General features: G+C 35.1%; 1 protein-coding gene across 2 annotated transcripts; it reads right to left on the reverse strand.

Annotated features, from left to right (window-relative positions):
- Positions 1-8,959: 8,959 nt before the first annotated feature.
- Positions 8,960-15,329, reverse strand: LOC110630828 (afadin- and alpha-actinin-binding protein). Of its 2 annotated transcripts, none has more exons than XM_021778427.1 (16): positions 15,145-15,329; positions 15,004-15,032; positions 14,758-14,869; positions 14,546-14,643; positions 12,417-12,513; positions 12,237-12,326; positions 12,070-12,132; positions 11,841-11,915; positions 11,672-11,737; positions 11,524-11,601; positions 10,339-10,449; positions 10,141-10,218; positions 9,936-10,055; positions 9,512-9,555; positions 9,387-9,414; positions 8,960-9,243 (listed from the first exon to the last, which is right to left on the reverse strand). In XM_021778427.1, the coding sequence occupies exons 1-16, from the start codon at positions 15,175-15,177 to the stop codon at positions 9,235-9,237; spliced, it is 1,131 nt and encodes a 376-aa protein (XP_021634119.1). In that variant the 5' UTR covers positions 15,178-15,329; the 3' UTR covers positions 8,960-9,234. The 2 variants fall into 2 exon arrangements, with proteins under 2 accessions (XP_021634119.1, XP_021634120.1); XM_021778428.2 differs by having other exon boundaries at positions 9,387-9,445; positions 15,145-15,238.
- Positions 15,330-16,456: the final 1,127 nt, after the last annotated feature.

Genomic DNA, 16,456 nt, shown 5'->3' on the forward strand with positions numbered 1-16,456 from the left:
CTGTTGTTTGAAAATGGAAACTTTTCCAGATGAATGTCAATAATGATTTCCTTCATGGTGATTTAACAGAAGAAGGTTAGATGCATCCTCTTCATTGTTATCATTCTCCTCACAAAGTTTGTAGACTTCGACGTACATTATATGGTTTAAAATAGCCTCCTAGGGCTTGGTTTGTCAAATTTAGTTCCACTTTTATTCAATTTGATTTTGTCTCTAATCCACATGATTCTGCATTATTCACTCGATGAACTGACAATGGTATTTCTTCCATTGCTTTATATTAATGAGATGATAATAAAAGGAGATGACTCATCTGGTATTTTAGAGTTAAAGAATTTTTTGAATCAACAGTTTGACACAAAGGACTTGGATTCTCTCAGCTATATTTTGGGGCTTGAAGTTTCTTACAATTCTGATGGCTATTATCTCTCTCAAGCTATGTATGCTTCTGATTTAATCTTTAAAGTAGGCATCACTGGTAGCAAAATTATATCAACTCCTTTGGAGCTTAATTACAAACTAACGTCACTTGATGGCATTCCTCTGGATGATCCTACTTTATATAGACAACTTGTTGGGAGTTTAATTTATCTCACAGTTACTCATCCTAATATTTCCTATGCAGTTCCTTTGGTCAGCCAATTTATGTCTACTCCTTACTCAACTCATTTCTCTGCAATTCTTTGCATCCTTCGTTATATTAAAAAAACTACTTTTCATGGTTTACATTTTCTACCTACCTCATCTTTAGTGTTATTTGGCTATTATAATGCTGATTAGAATGGTGATCCAACGGATTGTCATTCTACAACTGGTTACCGTTACTTTTTGAGAGATTCTCGTCTCGTGACGTAGCAAAAAGTAAACGGTGGTTGCCTGTGCTAGCACAGAATCGAAATATCGTACTCTTGTTGATGCTACATCTGAATTGGTTTAGTTACGATGGTTGTTGACAGATATGGGCCTCACTCATTCTTCTTCCACCATGCTTCATTATGATAACAGAAGTGCCATATAAATTTCACATAATGATATTTTCCATGAATGCACCAACATATCAAAATTGATTATCATTTTATTCACCATCATGTTGTTCAACGAACCATATGCTTGATTCTTGTATCCTCTGCAAATCAAGCCGATGATATTTTCACTAAATCCCATCTTAAATTTGAGAGGGTGTTAACTTAATTATAGGAACTCTGTTATTATTAGAAAATCAGTTTATGTGATTTTAGGATATTTAACTAGCCAAATTATAGCAACCGATTCTTCTTGCACATTTAGATATACAATTTCTTTATCATTATCTTTATTTGTTTTTCCTAATATTAGCGTTGGTAATAGTAATCATTTTAATAAAATATATAAAAACATTTGCAACATAAAAATGTAATTTAAAAAATATTAAATCTTTTCGCGCTCGTCAAAATGACGTGCCTGCATGAAGTGTATATATAGAGTGAGAGGGTGAGAAGGATTTTATATTTTTCCACTGTTTACTAAATTAAGTTGACTAACCAATCTATCCATAAAAATACCATTTTTTTTTTTCCTTATTATCTCCTTTGGATCGGTCAGTTTTCCTGCCTCTTTAAAAAATTTTCTTTGCATATATTGAACGGAGAGTCCTCCAGTCAGCTTGGTAATGAGTTTACTCTCTCCATTGTTGGATTGAATATAAATATCCTTTTGTATGGTCTGTAGGATACTGAAAGATTGAGGGTTTAGTGTTAGCTGCAAGTTTATTTGTTCGGTTGTTGTACGGGTGATTCGTTGTTTTTGCATGTTGTCAGCTTCAATAATTTCCTTTACTACTTTTTTTATAAAAAACGGTCTAGTAGTGTTTAAATAGAAAGGCGCGAGTAGATCACTAAAAAGCGTACCTCCACCATTTTGGTTAGCACCTTCAAAGCAGGTAAAAGGCTATTGTATAGAGGAGACTTCTTTCAACTGCAGTGGCATTTATTAACCTTGGTCAGCCGGAGGTTCCAAAGGAATAGCAGCGTTGGGGTTGGCTTCCATATTTAGGTCGTCGTTGAATCAAACCTGCTATTCAAATTTTAGGGTAAGTTGTAATGTCTAATTATTTTTGGGTCTTGGAAGTTTCCGCAATCTTTATATGTTCACGGCTTAAGCTTGCCTATCGATATCTACTGAAATCTACATATTGAGGGAAAAAAAAAAAAAAAAAAAAAGGTGAAGAGCCAAGTTGCCCTTAAAATCACGACTTCTTGTTACACAAATTATGTTTTATGAATTAGATTAAAATATTATGTAATTTAATCCATTAATTATTGAGGACATCCATCCATATCCAAGATTATATTTTTTACCCTTCAATTGAAAGATATAACCCTCCCTTCACTCTTCCTCAACCAGCTCTATTCCTCATACTATTTCTCTCTTACCATCTGGTTATTCATTCTCGCGTCTAACTCATCCTCTTGCATGTTTATCTTCCCTCTCTTGCTATTGCCTAGCAAGCAGAAATTAGCAGAAATAGAATAAGTAATAAAATGAGCAATGGCATCTTGCTCGTGGAAGCATGATGAAGATGCTTCAAGATGCCAAGAAGCCAAGGTTGAGCTCTGATGGTGACAATATTTCAGCAGGAAATCAAATACTGCAGACATGAAATGGTTGATAAAATCAACAATGGCGTCTCGCTTGGCACCATTCATCAAGATTTTGGAATTGACCTCGAAATTCTCGATTAAATCACCACGACGAAATTACATGTAACCATGCAGGGGCATGAATCATCTGGCATCAACATAACTCACATCCTGTTATACAGCAGGATTTGACACCAAGATATTGTTTTCTGAATCTTCTGTTCCTGTTGTCTAGGCTGTTCTGGAGTTCCTGTCATAAGAATTTTTTTTGGCTGAAAATTGATGAATGATGCTCTTGCATCCTTATACCCCATGTGAGGAAGTAGCAACAAAGTGCTATATAGAATAAAAAGAATGCGCTGCAAGATGAATCAGGACACCATAAAGTTACAGATGACTGGTGGAATGGTTTTATTGATAGGGAGCAATTAGCCTTAGACTTTACGGAAAACTTGGATTGGGCTTCACTTTTGCTGCCGACGTTTGATAGAGACCCACTATAGCTTTTCGGAAAGGGAATTTCGAGACGCACTTTTTCAAAAGTGTGACGAGAGCCGCAGGCCTGTCACAAAGTTCGATATGAAAATTCCATCGTTTAGGGGTCAATTTTGTATTTTAATTATTTTTTTGGATATTTTGGGTATTTTCATAATTTTGCATATTAGGGTTTTGTTTCTATTATAAATAGCCTCCCTTGACTATTAGAAACGCACTTTTGCAATCTTTGAAGAATTTCAGTAAGACTTTTCGTCTTTCAGCCTATTTTTTCTCTTATTTCGTCTTAGCCAAATGATATTGGTTAAAACTCTTGGCAGAGTCTAATTAGTCCTTTATCAGATTGGTAACAGAGCGAAGTTCGACCATGGCAGATAATCAAGAGGCGCGACTTGCTGCGATTGAGGCATCTTTGACATAATTGAGGGAGATGATCGGACAGCTGACCCTGCAGTAGGGAATCCACCAACCCGCCACCGCCGCACACCCTCAGTTAGTAGCCAATCCTGTGATCGTCAATCCTGTGTCTGCAAATCCCCAGCAGAATTATCAGGAAGGTTATAAGATCAAGATAGACCTTCAAAACTTTTTTGGTTCGCTGGATGTGGAATATGTTCTTGATTAGCTGGCAGAAGTTGAACGTTTTTTCAAAGTTATGAACGTTGAAGAGGATCGCAAGGTTCCGATTGTAGCCTATAAGTTAAAAGGGGGTGCAGCAACCTGGTGAAATTCGATTCAAAACGAACGCTATCGGATGAGGCTGGAACCCATACGAAACTGGGTGTTGATGAAGCAGATGTTTGAACAACGGTTCTTGCCTAGTGATCACGCTCAGGTTTTGTATAACCGGTATCATGACTGTGTATAAGGGAACCGAATGGTGGATGAATATAATAAGGAGTTTTTGAGGTTGCAAGCGAGGTGTGAAAACTGTGAGAACGAAGCCCAGCAGGTTGCTCATTATCAGAGGGGCCTGAATCACGAAATTCGTTGTATGATAGGAGTAGCTGCGATTTTCACCTTGGCAGACGCTATTGAGATGGCAAAAAGGGCAGAAGAGCGTGTTGATTGGCAACCACGACAGCAGTACAACCGGAATTTCAATTACAGAAATTCTGGTTTAACAGGGACATGGATGCAGCAGTATAGAGGCAATTACAGCTGGCAGTCTTCTAAAGTTGTAAATTCTGACAATTCTCATAATACCATGGAAGAAAGGAGAGACAATAAGGAAAAGGCAGTTACCACTACAGCAGACAAAGAAGGCAGAACCAATCCTTATTAGAAGCCAACAGGAGACATATGTTACCGCTGCAGGCAGCCTGGTCATCGATCAAATAATTATCCAGAACGTAGAAGAGTTAACACTGATCGCCGACAGGTTAATATAGTTGAGTAGGTGGCCGGAACTGATGAGAAAGTGGATGACAATGACGGATCTATTGCTGGTTCTGAAGATGGAGAGGTCACCTATGTAGTAAAGAAAATCTTATGCTCAACAAAACAGGAGGATGAGACGCAAAGGAGGAAGATTTTCCAAGCAAAGTGTCGAGTAGGAGAGGCAATTTGCAGACTAATTATAGATAGCTGCAGTTTTGAGAATTTGATAGCTAAGCAATTGATGGAGAAATTGCAGTTGTCTACACAGCCGCACCCTTCGCCATACAAAGTCGGATGGATTAAGGAAGGTCCGACAATTGAGGTCAACAGAATCTGCAGCGTGTCTATCTCGATCGGTAAATCTTATACTGAACCTGTTAATTGTGATGTTATGGATATGGATTGCTGTGGCAATTTGCTAGGTTGCCCTTGGCAATTCGAAGTTGATACTTTGCATAAGGGGAAGGAGAATTCATACATGTTCACGAGGAATCAAAAGAAGATTACTATCTTGCCTTCCGGTTCTGCGAAACATTCTAAAGTGGAAGGGAAGAATGTTGTTGCTGTTTCCACGGGAGTGCAGAGGCTATCAGGCACAATTGAGAAATCTGGAGACACACTGGCTTTATTGGTGAGAGCAAAAGGTACAATGGAGGATGCACCATCTTTACCACCATCCGTCAAAGAGCTGTTGAAGGAGTTTCCTAAGATAGTGGAGGAATCATCCAAGCTTCCACCTCTGCGGGATATCCAACATCAGATTGATCTCATTCTTGGATCAAAATTACCGAATCTGCCTCATTACAAGATGAGTCCAAAGGAGAGTGAAATCCTCCAAGAACAGGTTGAAGAATTACTGAAGAAGGGGCATATTCGGGAGAGCATTAGCCCCTGCGGAGTACCTGCCCTATTAGTTCTAAAGAAAGATGGGACTTGGAGAATGTGTGTGGATAGTAGAGCCATCAACAAAATTACAGTACAGTATCGATTTCCTATTCCAAGATTGGATGACATGCTGGATCAGCTATCCGGATCTAAAGTCTTTTCTAAAATCGTCCTTAAAAGTGGCTATCACCAAGTTCGGATCAAGGAGGGAGATGAATGAAAGACTGCCTTCAAGACTAAGGAAGGCTTGTATGAGTGGCTGGTTATGCCCTTTGGTTTAATGAATGCACTTAGCACTTTTATGCGACTCATGAACCAGGTTTTGCGTCCTTTCTTACGCAAATTCGTGGTTGTTTATTTTGATGACATCTTGATTTTTAGTCGCAGTGAAGAAGAACATCTACAGCATCTCCGTCAAGTCATGACAGCCTTGCAAGAAAATGAGCTGGTTATTAATCTTAAGAAGTGCATTTATATGACGGAGCGCATTCTGTTCCTAGGGTTCGTTGTTAGCACAGAAGGGATACATGTTGATGAGAAGAAGGTAGAAGCAATACAGAATTGGCCCATCCCTAAAACTATTTCTGAAGTTCGCAGCTTTCATGGCCTTGCTACTTTCTATTGACGGTTTATTAGAAATTTCAACAGCATTGTTGCCCCCTATCACACATTGCTTGAAGAAAGAGAGAGTGCAGAAATTTGCATGGACTGAAGCTGCCAACAAGAGCTTTGAAGAGATTAAAGATAAGCTTACTTCTGTCCCTATTCTTGCTCTATCCGATTTTGATAAACTGTTTGAGGTTGAATGTGATGCTTGTGGAGTTGGGATTGGTGGAGTGTTGTCACAGTCTAAAAGGCCTATTGCCTTCTTTAGTGAGAAAATGAATGAAGTTAGAAAGAAGTGGTCTACTTATGAGCAAGAGCTATATGCAGTATTCGGGGCTTTTAAAACTTTGGAGCAATATTTGATGGGGCGAGAGTTTATTATTCACACAGATCATCAATCTTTCATCCATTTTAAAACTCAAAAATATGTGAATAAAGTGCATATTCGATGGGCAGCTTACTTTGGAGCCTTTTATTATGTCATTAAACATAAGGCTGGCCATAGTAATAAGGTGGCAGATGCTTTGATTAGGAGGGCTGCTCTGTTGATTACAGTTAATCAAGAGGTTGTGGGTTTTGAATTCCTAAAGGATTTGTATGCTACAGATAATGACTTTGCTGATAGATGGACTAGAGTCCAGGCTCACCAGCCTGTTGATGGGTTCTTGGTATATGATGGCTTTCTTTTTAAGGAGAACAGGTTATGCATCCCTTGATCTTCTTTGCGGGAAAAGCTTATTCGGGAGGTCCATGGAGGAGGTTTGAGTGGTCATTTGGGGGGCGTGACAAGACTATTGCTGGGTTGGAGGAGCGTTTTTACTGGCCACAATTAAAAAGGGATACAGGTCGGATGGTCCAGAAATGCCCAATTTGTCAAACTCAGAAGGGACATTCGCAAAATACAGGCTTATACACTCCACTACCTATTCCAGCACATCCTTGGGAGGACTTGTCTATGGATTTTGTTCTTGGTCTTCCACGTACTCAACGTGGATCTGATTCCATTTTTGTTGTTGTTGACAGGTTCTCCAAAATGGCGCATTTCATTCCTTGCAAGAAAACTAATGATGCTTCTCATGTGGCAAAACTGTTTTTCCAAGAGATTGTTCACTTACATAGTGTCCCCAAGACCATTACTTCTGACAGAGTTGTGAAGTTTCTAGCTCACTTCTGGATGACTTTATAGAAACGTTTTAGAACTGAACTTCGATACAGCAGTGCTGCCCGTCCCCAAACTGATGGACAAACTGAAGTGGTAAACCGCATGCTTGGCAATCTTCTGCGCTGCATCTGCATTAACAAGAAAACTGATTGGGATCTTGCTCTTGTCCAAGCAAAATTTGCTTACAACAGTGTTGTTCACAGCTCCACAAAGATGTCACCGTTTGCTATTATGTACAGAAAAGTCCCAGCGCATATAGTTGATCTTATTGCACTTCCCACAGGTTCTCACAACAGTATTGCAGCAAGCAACTTGGCAAAGCAGCACGTGGATGTTTTCAAACAGGTACAACAATGTCTTACAGAAACCAATGATAGATATAAAGCTACAGCTGATAAACATAGGCGTTTCAAATCCTTCAATGTCGGTGACCAAGTTATGATATATTTACGCAAGGAGCGTGGTGGAGGACAGAAAAAGCTTGACACCAAGAAGATTAGTCCATTTCAGATCATTCAGAAGATTAATGACAATGCCTATGTTCTTGACTTCCCTTATGAGATGAAAATTTTCAAGACGTTTAACGTGGCGGATCTATTTCAGTACTACCCAGCTGATGACAACTCGAGGTCGAGTTCTTTACAAGTGGAAGGGAATGATATGGAGCAATTAGCCTTAAACTTTACGGCAGACTTGGACCAGACCTAACTTTTGCTGCTGACGTCCGATAGAGACCCACGATAGCTTTTCAGAAAGGGAATTTCGAGACGCACGACTTTCAAAAGTGTGAAGAGGGCCGTAAGCCTATCACAAAGTTCGATATGGAAATTCCATCATTTAGGGGGTCAATTTTGCATTTTAATTATTTTTTTGGATATTTTGGGTATTTTCATAATTTTGCATATTAGGGTTTTGTTTTTATTATAAATAGCCTCCCTTGATTATTAGAAACATACTTTTACAATTTTTGAAGAATTTCAATAATACTTTTCATCTTTCAGCCTATCTTTTCTCTTATTTCGTCTTAACCAAACGATATTTGTTAAAACTCATGATGGAATCTAATTAGTCTTTTATCATTTATACATAAATCTTCTCTCTTAGGGAAGTGAAGATCTCTCATGCAAAGGTCTACTCTCTTATTGTTACAAACTCTCGCGACATTTTCAGACGGTTACATGGCACCTGAGGTTCATCATCGAGAATCCTATGGAGAGAGTGTTGATGTCTTCTCCTTTGCTCTTGTAGTACATGAGGTTAATGGAATAAAATCTTGGGATTTGTTTATTATAAATCTTTGTGGTCTAGAGTTGCACTAAATTCCAAGATTTGTTGCGGACCAATTAAAATCACAGAATTTATTACTTCATTCCCATTTAGAACCAAAATGTTAGTTTTTATTATTATGTAGTTAGCTTGATTAACTCACGATTGTGGTTTGTCTTTCTTCAGCTGTGCTTATCATCCAGAGAGACTAAATCATGTGTCTGCTCACCTATTGTTGGTAGCATGAAAAAACCCATTACAGCGTGGATACTACCCTGAATGTCCCCTAAAGCACAGCTATAGTGATGCTGTTGAAGTTGTAGAAGAGGTGGTGGAGATTGTAATAGGGGGGTGATTTAGAGATTTCTTCATGGACTAACGGCTATAAAGAATAATTTTGGACAAATACTCTTTTGAGTAACGGAATTAAATTATATGAAAATTTTAATATAATTTGTAAATTAGAGAAAATTTTATTAGTTAGGTAAAAAACATATGGATATGCTAGTAAATTATCCCTAATAATAATAAATATGCAACATATTTCTGAGAGCAAAGAAGACGAATGGTATACATAATATAGATGAAAGAAATTTGACTAGAGCTACTGTCAGCATACATACCCCAACTAAGTGCAAGTTTAGATACTAATTTCATTAACAATATATCTAATAACTAAATTTTCAAGGTCTTACAACTACAAAAGAAGCATATGCAATCATGCTTACAAATGTTCTTGTTCTTGCTTGCCGCGATGCATCTATACAGCCAACTCCATATATCTCCATAACCAAATATATATATTTCAACAAGATGGTGATATCAAACTCCCTGAGAACAAAAGAACAATTTAGCAAGACCAGCAACAGTAAGAACATAAAATTTTACTGTGAGCACTGGAAAAGGCAACTTGAAGCATCAACATCCAGCCAGTAAAAGTATTATTGAGGCTACATCAGGTAAGCGTTTTATACCTCAGCTGGTGATGAAATGATAGATTCCCTGTCAAGATTTATAATGCTCATTCAGTCTCCTGCATAAATGTTTACAGTCATCTAAATACATATTCTACTATCAAAAAGAATGAATGCGAGAATACCTTGGCCTCTCAGACTTGGCAAGATGTTTAGACATTATGGATGCCTGAAAAAAAATATATATAGATATATAATAATCGTCAAGCCAAGAAATGAATAAATATAATAGTAACAGCAATGAAATGCATGGGTAATGATTCTTTTAGCTATTCCGTTGAGGGTAGTAAAATTACTTTAGCACAAAAAGTCAAACTGAACAGAAATGTTTTTCAACAGAAATAAACAAGAAAAAGGAAAGGAAAAAAAATTACAAGCACAAATGGATGTGCTGCTGTACCTATGGAGCATAACTGAAAAGATATAGCGCATAGCAAATCATCATAATGCTTGATACTCAAACTCAAAATGAATAATTCATCTATCTAGGCAGCAAACCAGAATGCTTTTAATCAAAGTCCAATTTGCACAAAGGAAATTTAAGAGCACCTGCTCCTGGATTATGCTTCTTGCCTCAACAAGTTGAGCTTCAAGTTCAAGTTCTCTCTCAGTTGCTTCTGATGTGACTTCTGCTCCTTTCTGTGCATCTTGCAATTGAACCATACGCTCCTTCAAATTTAAAAGAATAAAACATCAATAAATTATTGTCAGCAGGATCCTTTCATTACAAGGATGCAATGGGAAAAAAAAGTACCTTTATGGAAGATATCTTAGTTCGGAGACTTTCCTCAATTTGATCTCTAGCCATGTGTAAAGGCAGGTCAAAAACGTCCTGTAAATGAAGTATTACATGAAGCATTTGACACATTGACAATAAACAAAAGCACATCTAATTGTCATACCGTTCTTGACCCATTGACAATAAATAAAAAGCATCATCTAGTTGTCATACCGTCCTTCCACCCAAGGGAGACTGTGAGGGGTCAGCTTCAAGTTTTTCATTGACAGCCAAAGATTGCTTTGTTGAACCATTTGGAGCATTTATGAAATCGCGCATGTCAACCTGTAAGCCAGGCTTGCAAACTGAGATTATAATATAAGTAAATCTCATTTTTCATAAAGGCCATTAGTTATATAAATGTGTCAATGATTAAACAAGCCAAAGCCATTCAAATATGAGGGAGAGACAATAGGAAAAGATCAAATCCAGTGAGAAAGCATTATGCCCAATGGAAGGACAAACTTTTTGAGACGTCATATACTTCACCATAGGTAGAACTGTAAAAGTGCAGCATTTACAAGAACATGGATCTCCAGGATGCGTCAAGCATAGATATGTGAAAACAGTGCTTTTCCCTTTATTTCTTTTCATTTTTCTTTTCTTGAATACAAAAATAGATATAGTAAGTGATAAACACATCTGCAATAAAATGGAAATGGCATCTGTTGTGGAAAGTCCAGAAAAGGGAGATTGAGAATTTGAGATAGTTTGGACTTTGAACATGGCCATCACAGATGGAAGAATGCTCCAGTATGAAGGGTTGAGTAAATTGTAATGGTTAGATGTAAGAAAGGGAAGAACAAGCCTAAGATGATATATAGGCAAGCAGCAAGAAAGAACTTGGCAACCTCAGATCTTTCTGAAGTTGTAGTCCTAAATTGGTTGGAATTGTAGAACCATATCCATATAACCAAAACCCAACTGCTCTGGGATTAAGGCTTAGTTGAGTTGAGTAAGATTAAAATACATAAGTTTATATAATCTACTAAACAACCAACATCCAATGCTAATTTAATATGAAAAAGTAAACTACAATGCACCAAGTATGCAAATGCATTCACTAACTCCATTTTGTAAAGAAACACTAAAAGAAGTCCACCTTTGGTTTGAGGAGGGCTAGATTACAATCTTTTACATTAGGATGTCTTCCTAAGATGCCTAATCACATGAAGCAACCTTAAATACTGTGCCAAAGCTTAGGATACACTAATCTATAAAATGAACACCAAGGACATGACTACATAGGCATTCTTATAACCACACAATCATACGTTCATCACTAGGAAAAATTACAAACCAACTGATGACCACATAAAAGGGTGAGTATCATAAAAGAACTTGAATGGAATCGTAGACCTGCATTGACCGCAATAATGCCCTTAAATCAGCATTCTCTGCCATCAATTCTTGATTCTTAGCCTCATAAGCATCCACCTGCCAAAAGCATATTGCAATCATGACTCAACAGAAGCTATGAAATTCACAACTCAATCAGCATACATACTATTTTCTTATAGAAATCATTATCAGCCTTCTTCCCATTCCATGTTCCTCGCTGTCTGCCTTCTTTCTGTAAATATCATAAAAAGCCATGGCATGATAATTACTTTAAAGCACAACACGAAGATTGAGAAAATGATAATGATATTCCTGTGTACTAATTCAAATACTACCTGAAGCAAATTCATTATCTCCATGCCTGATCTTGATTCCTTCTTTTTCTCCATTAATACTTGATTTAGCTTCTCCTGAATAAAGTAAAATAAAAATAAAAATAAAAATAAACAACTATTATCACAACTCATCCACTCATGTAATTTCCCTCATGAAAAATCCATGGCTAGAACACAACTAGCTAATTGATTCTCCACACATGACCAAGGACATGTAAACATAATCTACCTGCAGCTTTACATACTCCTTTTCCTTTTTCTTCATTTCATGCACTTGTTGAGTCCTCACTTGCTTTAGCAACATCAATGCATCAAAGAGCACCTTTTAGGACATCTACATTCTTCCCAATGGCCACAAAAATGCACCAAGTTTTTACAAGTAACAAATGCCCTAACCTGATTGCCAATGACCATCCTTTGAAATTCATCCCGTTCCTGTTGCAGCTTTTCAATTTGTGCCTTAAAAGCTGCTGTAGCTTTGGCTTCCTACTCATATAATAGTTCCACAAGTATCAACATAACTGATCAAGTTTATAGCTAAAACAATTTCACTTCCTAAAATAACAAGTCTCAAACCGTTCTGGTGATAGTCGCTATTTCCCTATCTTTGGCTTGTAATTGCGACTCAAGCCTCTCAACTTTTGCCTCCAATCTTGATATATCTGATAGTAATCTGGAAGACAGAAATAATACATATTATTCCAGATAGCAGTCCGAAACTAATCAGTCACTGAATGTAACCCAAAACACAAGAGCCAACACAAACTTTTCAACATTGTTTTTATTGAAGAATCATATCACAGCACTTGGCCATAAAACATCACTGAAAAAAGAACCAACCAAAATCAATTATAAATTTGGCCAAGCTGAATTTTGATCAAAACTGGTTGGGTAAGCAAATATCAGGCCAGATGACAAGCAGATTAATAGGATATTAAATCAGCACAAAATATTAAATTTTACAATTGTAAATTAAAAATAATGTCTTGTAACATTTTAAATGTATTAAAACAACTTGAGTTATTAATTAAGTCAAAAGACTCAAAATCACTTACTAAAGTAATTTAAGTTTATTTGTCAAATCTACTTATGTTGTACTAGAATTATCTATATATATGGATGAACTTCCAACCATACTTGTAAAACACTAATCAACTAAGAAATTAAAGTTTGGATAGAGTTTAAAGTCAAAAAAAAGGTGTTGCTTGGATAGTTCTTTGGATTCAACTACCAGTGCAAAGTTGGTTTGAATCACATGACAAAATTATCAAGCTCTTATATCCTGGAGGAAAAGTCAATGAACAAGGTCTACTCTATCAGTCTATGGCCTTGGCTATAATAGAGGACTTGAATGAGGGAAATATTTGTGCCTCAATAGGACCAATCTGGTTAATTTGTGTCTTATATTTAAATTATTTTTTTAATTGTAATTTCACCAACATGGTGTAACTCCTAACCCTTTGTTTGGATCCTTAATTTATAGAGAAATCAAAAGAAATTGAGGAGAAATGAAAAGAAAGAAGCAAATAGAAATTTGATTTCCTTTGCATTGTTTGGATGGATTTTTAAAAGAGAAGAGAAATATAATTTCTCTCTTAAAAAAAAAAAGATGAGAAAGGACTATTATTTTCTAACATCATAATTGTCAAATCGATATTCGAATCGACAATCAAAATCTCCATTTCATGAATCCAAAATCAAAAATTGAAATGTAAGATTTCCTAAAACATCCAAAAATCAATTAAAAATAATATATGTTCTAAAAATAAGTAAAAACATATCATAATGACAAATTTTGATAAACTTAAAATTATCATTTATCTAATTAGAAACATTCTTCATAATAGAATAATATGTATATATTATGTTATATAGTTTTATGTTATAAATTATAAACTTTAGAATTATAGACAATAATTATCATTATACATATACTGAACCTCTCATTTATATTTGATCAAATGAATATAGTAAAAAAGATGGCAAATTAGAATATTATTAATATAAATTGTCATAACTTGACAATTATAATTAGCTAAGTCAATTAACTAAAACGGAAAAAAAAAAGGGGAGAGGGAGGAAGAGAATGGTTGGTGAAAGAAAAAATAGTTAAAGGAAAAGTTTTATATACACTTTTTTATAGCAACAATGAATAAAATCTTAAATTTAAAAAATACAAGGTCTAACAAACTCTTTATAAACAATTAATTAAATCAGGTGAAAATTCGGTCAATTCATATTGATTCACCTTATTCACTATCAACTTTTCTTTTATTTAGTCGCAGTTCATATACCCGATGTACAATTGAATAGAGACTAGAGTCACCCAATAGATTCGAGTTGAGAGTCGTAAGATTCTAACAGCAATGCTTAAAATTTTAAAAAGAGAACTTTTAAACTAAAGGGCATCAAAGAGTTTTCACGCAAATAATTTTAACTTCTCTCCATTCCCTAAGCCAATCGAGGGAAACGTTTTAGGTTCATTTTAAGAGATTGAGAAATACAATTCTCTTCTTTTCTCCCCTTTTCTCTCTTCTAATGGTTGTCCAAACAAGAGAATTTAAAGAAATTAAATTTATTTTCTCATCTTTTCTCTTCTCCCCAATTCCCTCAAGCCAAACAAAGCATAAGAAATCTCAGATCTTTCCCCTTTCCCCTTTCCCAATTTAATAATAATAATCATAATCAGTTAGTGAAACAGTTACCTCTGTCTCTGCTCATTAGCAGACTCTCTGAATTCAATGTCCCGCTGTCTCTGTTGAAGTAAAGAGTATATGCAATTGCAGGTTCGTGCAATTGAAACCTAACCAATCCGATAAAGTTTTTCAAAATTTGAAAAACAGAAAAATAAGTAACAAAAAGTAACAAAGATAATACCTGCCCAACCCCCGGGCAACAAAAGAAAAGAAAAACGCACCGGATCATTGGCAAAGAGGTCGAGAGAAGCAGGAAATCCAAAGGTAACAAGAGTCTGGTTCAAATACTTAGCACAATGCTCCAGATTACTGGCATCAGCAAATGCGTAATCACTGCGACACAAAATTAAAAAAAAAACCCTAATTCAATCAAACACATATTCAAACAATGTACACATTTCAAATCAAAATTCAACAAGACCTCAGAGATCAATGCACACATATAACAAATGTACATAGAAACTGACCCGATTAAGAAGGAAGAGGCAGTAGATGTCTGCAGAGATTGAAGCAAGAGGGAGAGATAACAAGAAACGAAAGAGTCAGAATCCAGAGTTTGGAGAAGGAAAGCTACGAAAGAGAAATGGAGAGAAAATGAGAGATCGTACCCTGAGATCCAAGTCTGCATCAGTTGGTGGCATTGTGAAGAGACTGATGAAAGAGAAAGATTTGCTATGGATTAGATGTGTTTAAACTTTAAAGAGCAGATTCACTGAGAGAGAGAGAGAGAGAGAGAGAGAGTGAGAGAGAGAATTAATGTGTTTCTTTTTCAGAGTTTGTTTTTTAGAAGCGGGAGAAATCTATTGGAGTTGAGGTATATCTGTACTGTAGTTTGTACTGTTACTTCGTTTAAAATAAAATGGAAGATAAATTATATTTTAATTCTTAAATCTTAATATAATTAATAAATTAATTTTTATATTTTTAAAATTAAATATTTAAATTTTTTTATAATCAATTCATTTAAATTAAAAATACTTTTACTCATTTTTTTATTAAAAATATAGAAATATTTTATTATTTTTTTAAAAGAATAAATTATATTTTAAATTTTAAATTTTAATATAATTAATGGATCCATCGGTATAACATTATATTTTTAAATGTATATACTTAAATATTTGTGTGATCCGTCTATTTCTATTTATTATAATTTAAACTTTTTAATTTTTTAATTTTTATATAAAAAAATTTAATTTTTTATTATCTTTTATTTATAATATATCATTTAACTAATTTTTAACACTTTTTATTCTTTAATTTTTATTCACTAAAATATTTCAAGTAATTTTAAAATTTTTAAAAAATATTTATAACTTCAACTATTTTTAAATGATATCAAATAATTTTTAAATAAATTATAAATTTTTATAAAAAAAGTTTTTAAAAAATTATACTTTCATAACAAATTTAAGGGAAAATTACTTTATAGTTCCTGAGATTTAACGTAATTAACACTTCTGTCCCTCTATTTTGGCGACCCAACACTTAAGTCCCTCACTTTCTTTTCTGTCCAAATTCGTAGTTCTTCCGTCCAAAATAGCCGTTTGAGACACGTGAATTGACAAAATTAACCCTGGAATTTCACATTGAGAGAAGAGTATTTTTGGAAAAAATTATCACATCTCACCTGTGACTCTTTGACCAAACGGTTTAAATGGACGGAAGGACTACGAATTTGGACGAAAAAGAAAGTGAGAGACTTAAGTGTTGGGTCGTCAAAATAGAGGGAAAGAAGTGTTAATTATGTTAAACCTCAGGGACTACAAAGTAATTTTTCCCAAATTTAATTATTCACTAATTTTGAACTAATATTTATAATGAAAAAAAAATAATTTTAGACGGAATAAATATAAATAAATTTAAAATTTTAATTTTAAAAATGTAAAATTTAATTCATTAATTATGTTAAAATTTAAA

The sequence above is a fragment of the Manihot esculenta genome, chromosome 14, assembly GCF_001659605.2.
Source record: "Manihot esculenta cultivar AM560-2 chromosome 14, M.esculenta_v8, whole genome shotgun sequence".
NCBI classification, from domain to species: Eukaryota; Viridiplantae; Streptophyta; class Magnoliopsida; order Malpighiales; family Euphorbiaceae; genus Manihot; species Manihot esculenta.

Coding starts and splice junctions, on each gene's coding strand:
- LOC110630828 (XM_021778427.1), bottom strand. CDS start 15,177: ATGCCACCAACTGATGCAGACTTGGATCTCAGG. Junction 12,514..14,545: donor GCTAATGAGCAGAGACAGAG/GTAACTGTTTCA, acceptor TCTGTCTTCCAG/ATTACTATCAGATATATCAA. Junction 11,738..11,840: donor AGATAATGAATTTGCTTCAG/GTAGTATTTGAA, acceptor TGATATTTACAG/AAAGAAGGCAGACAGCGAGG.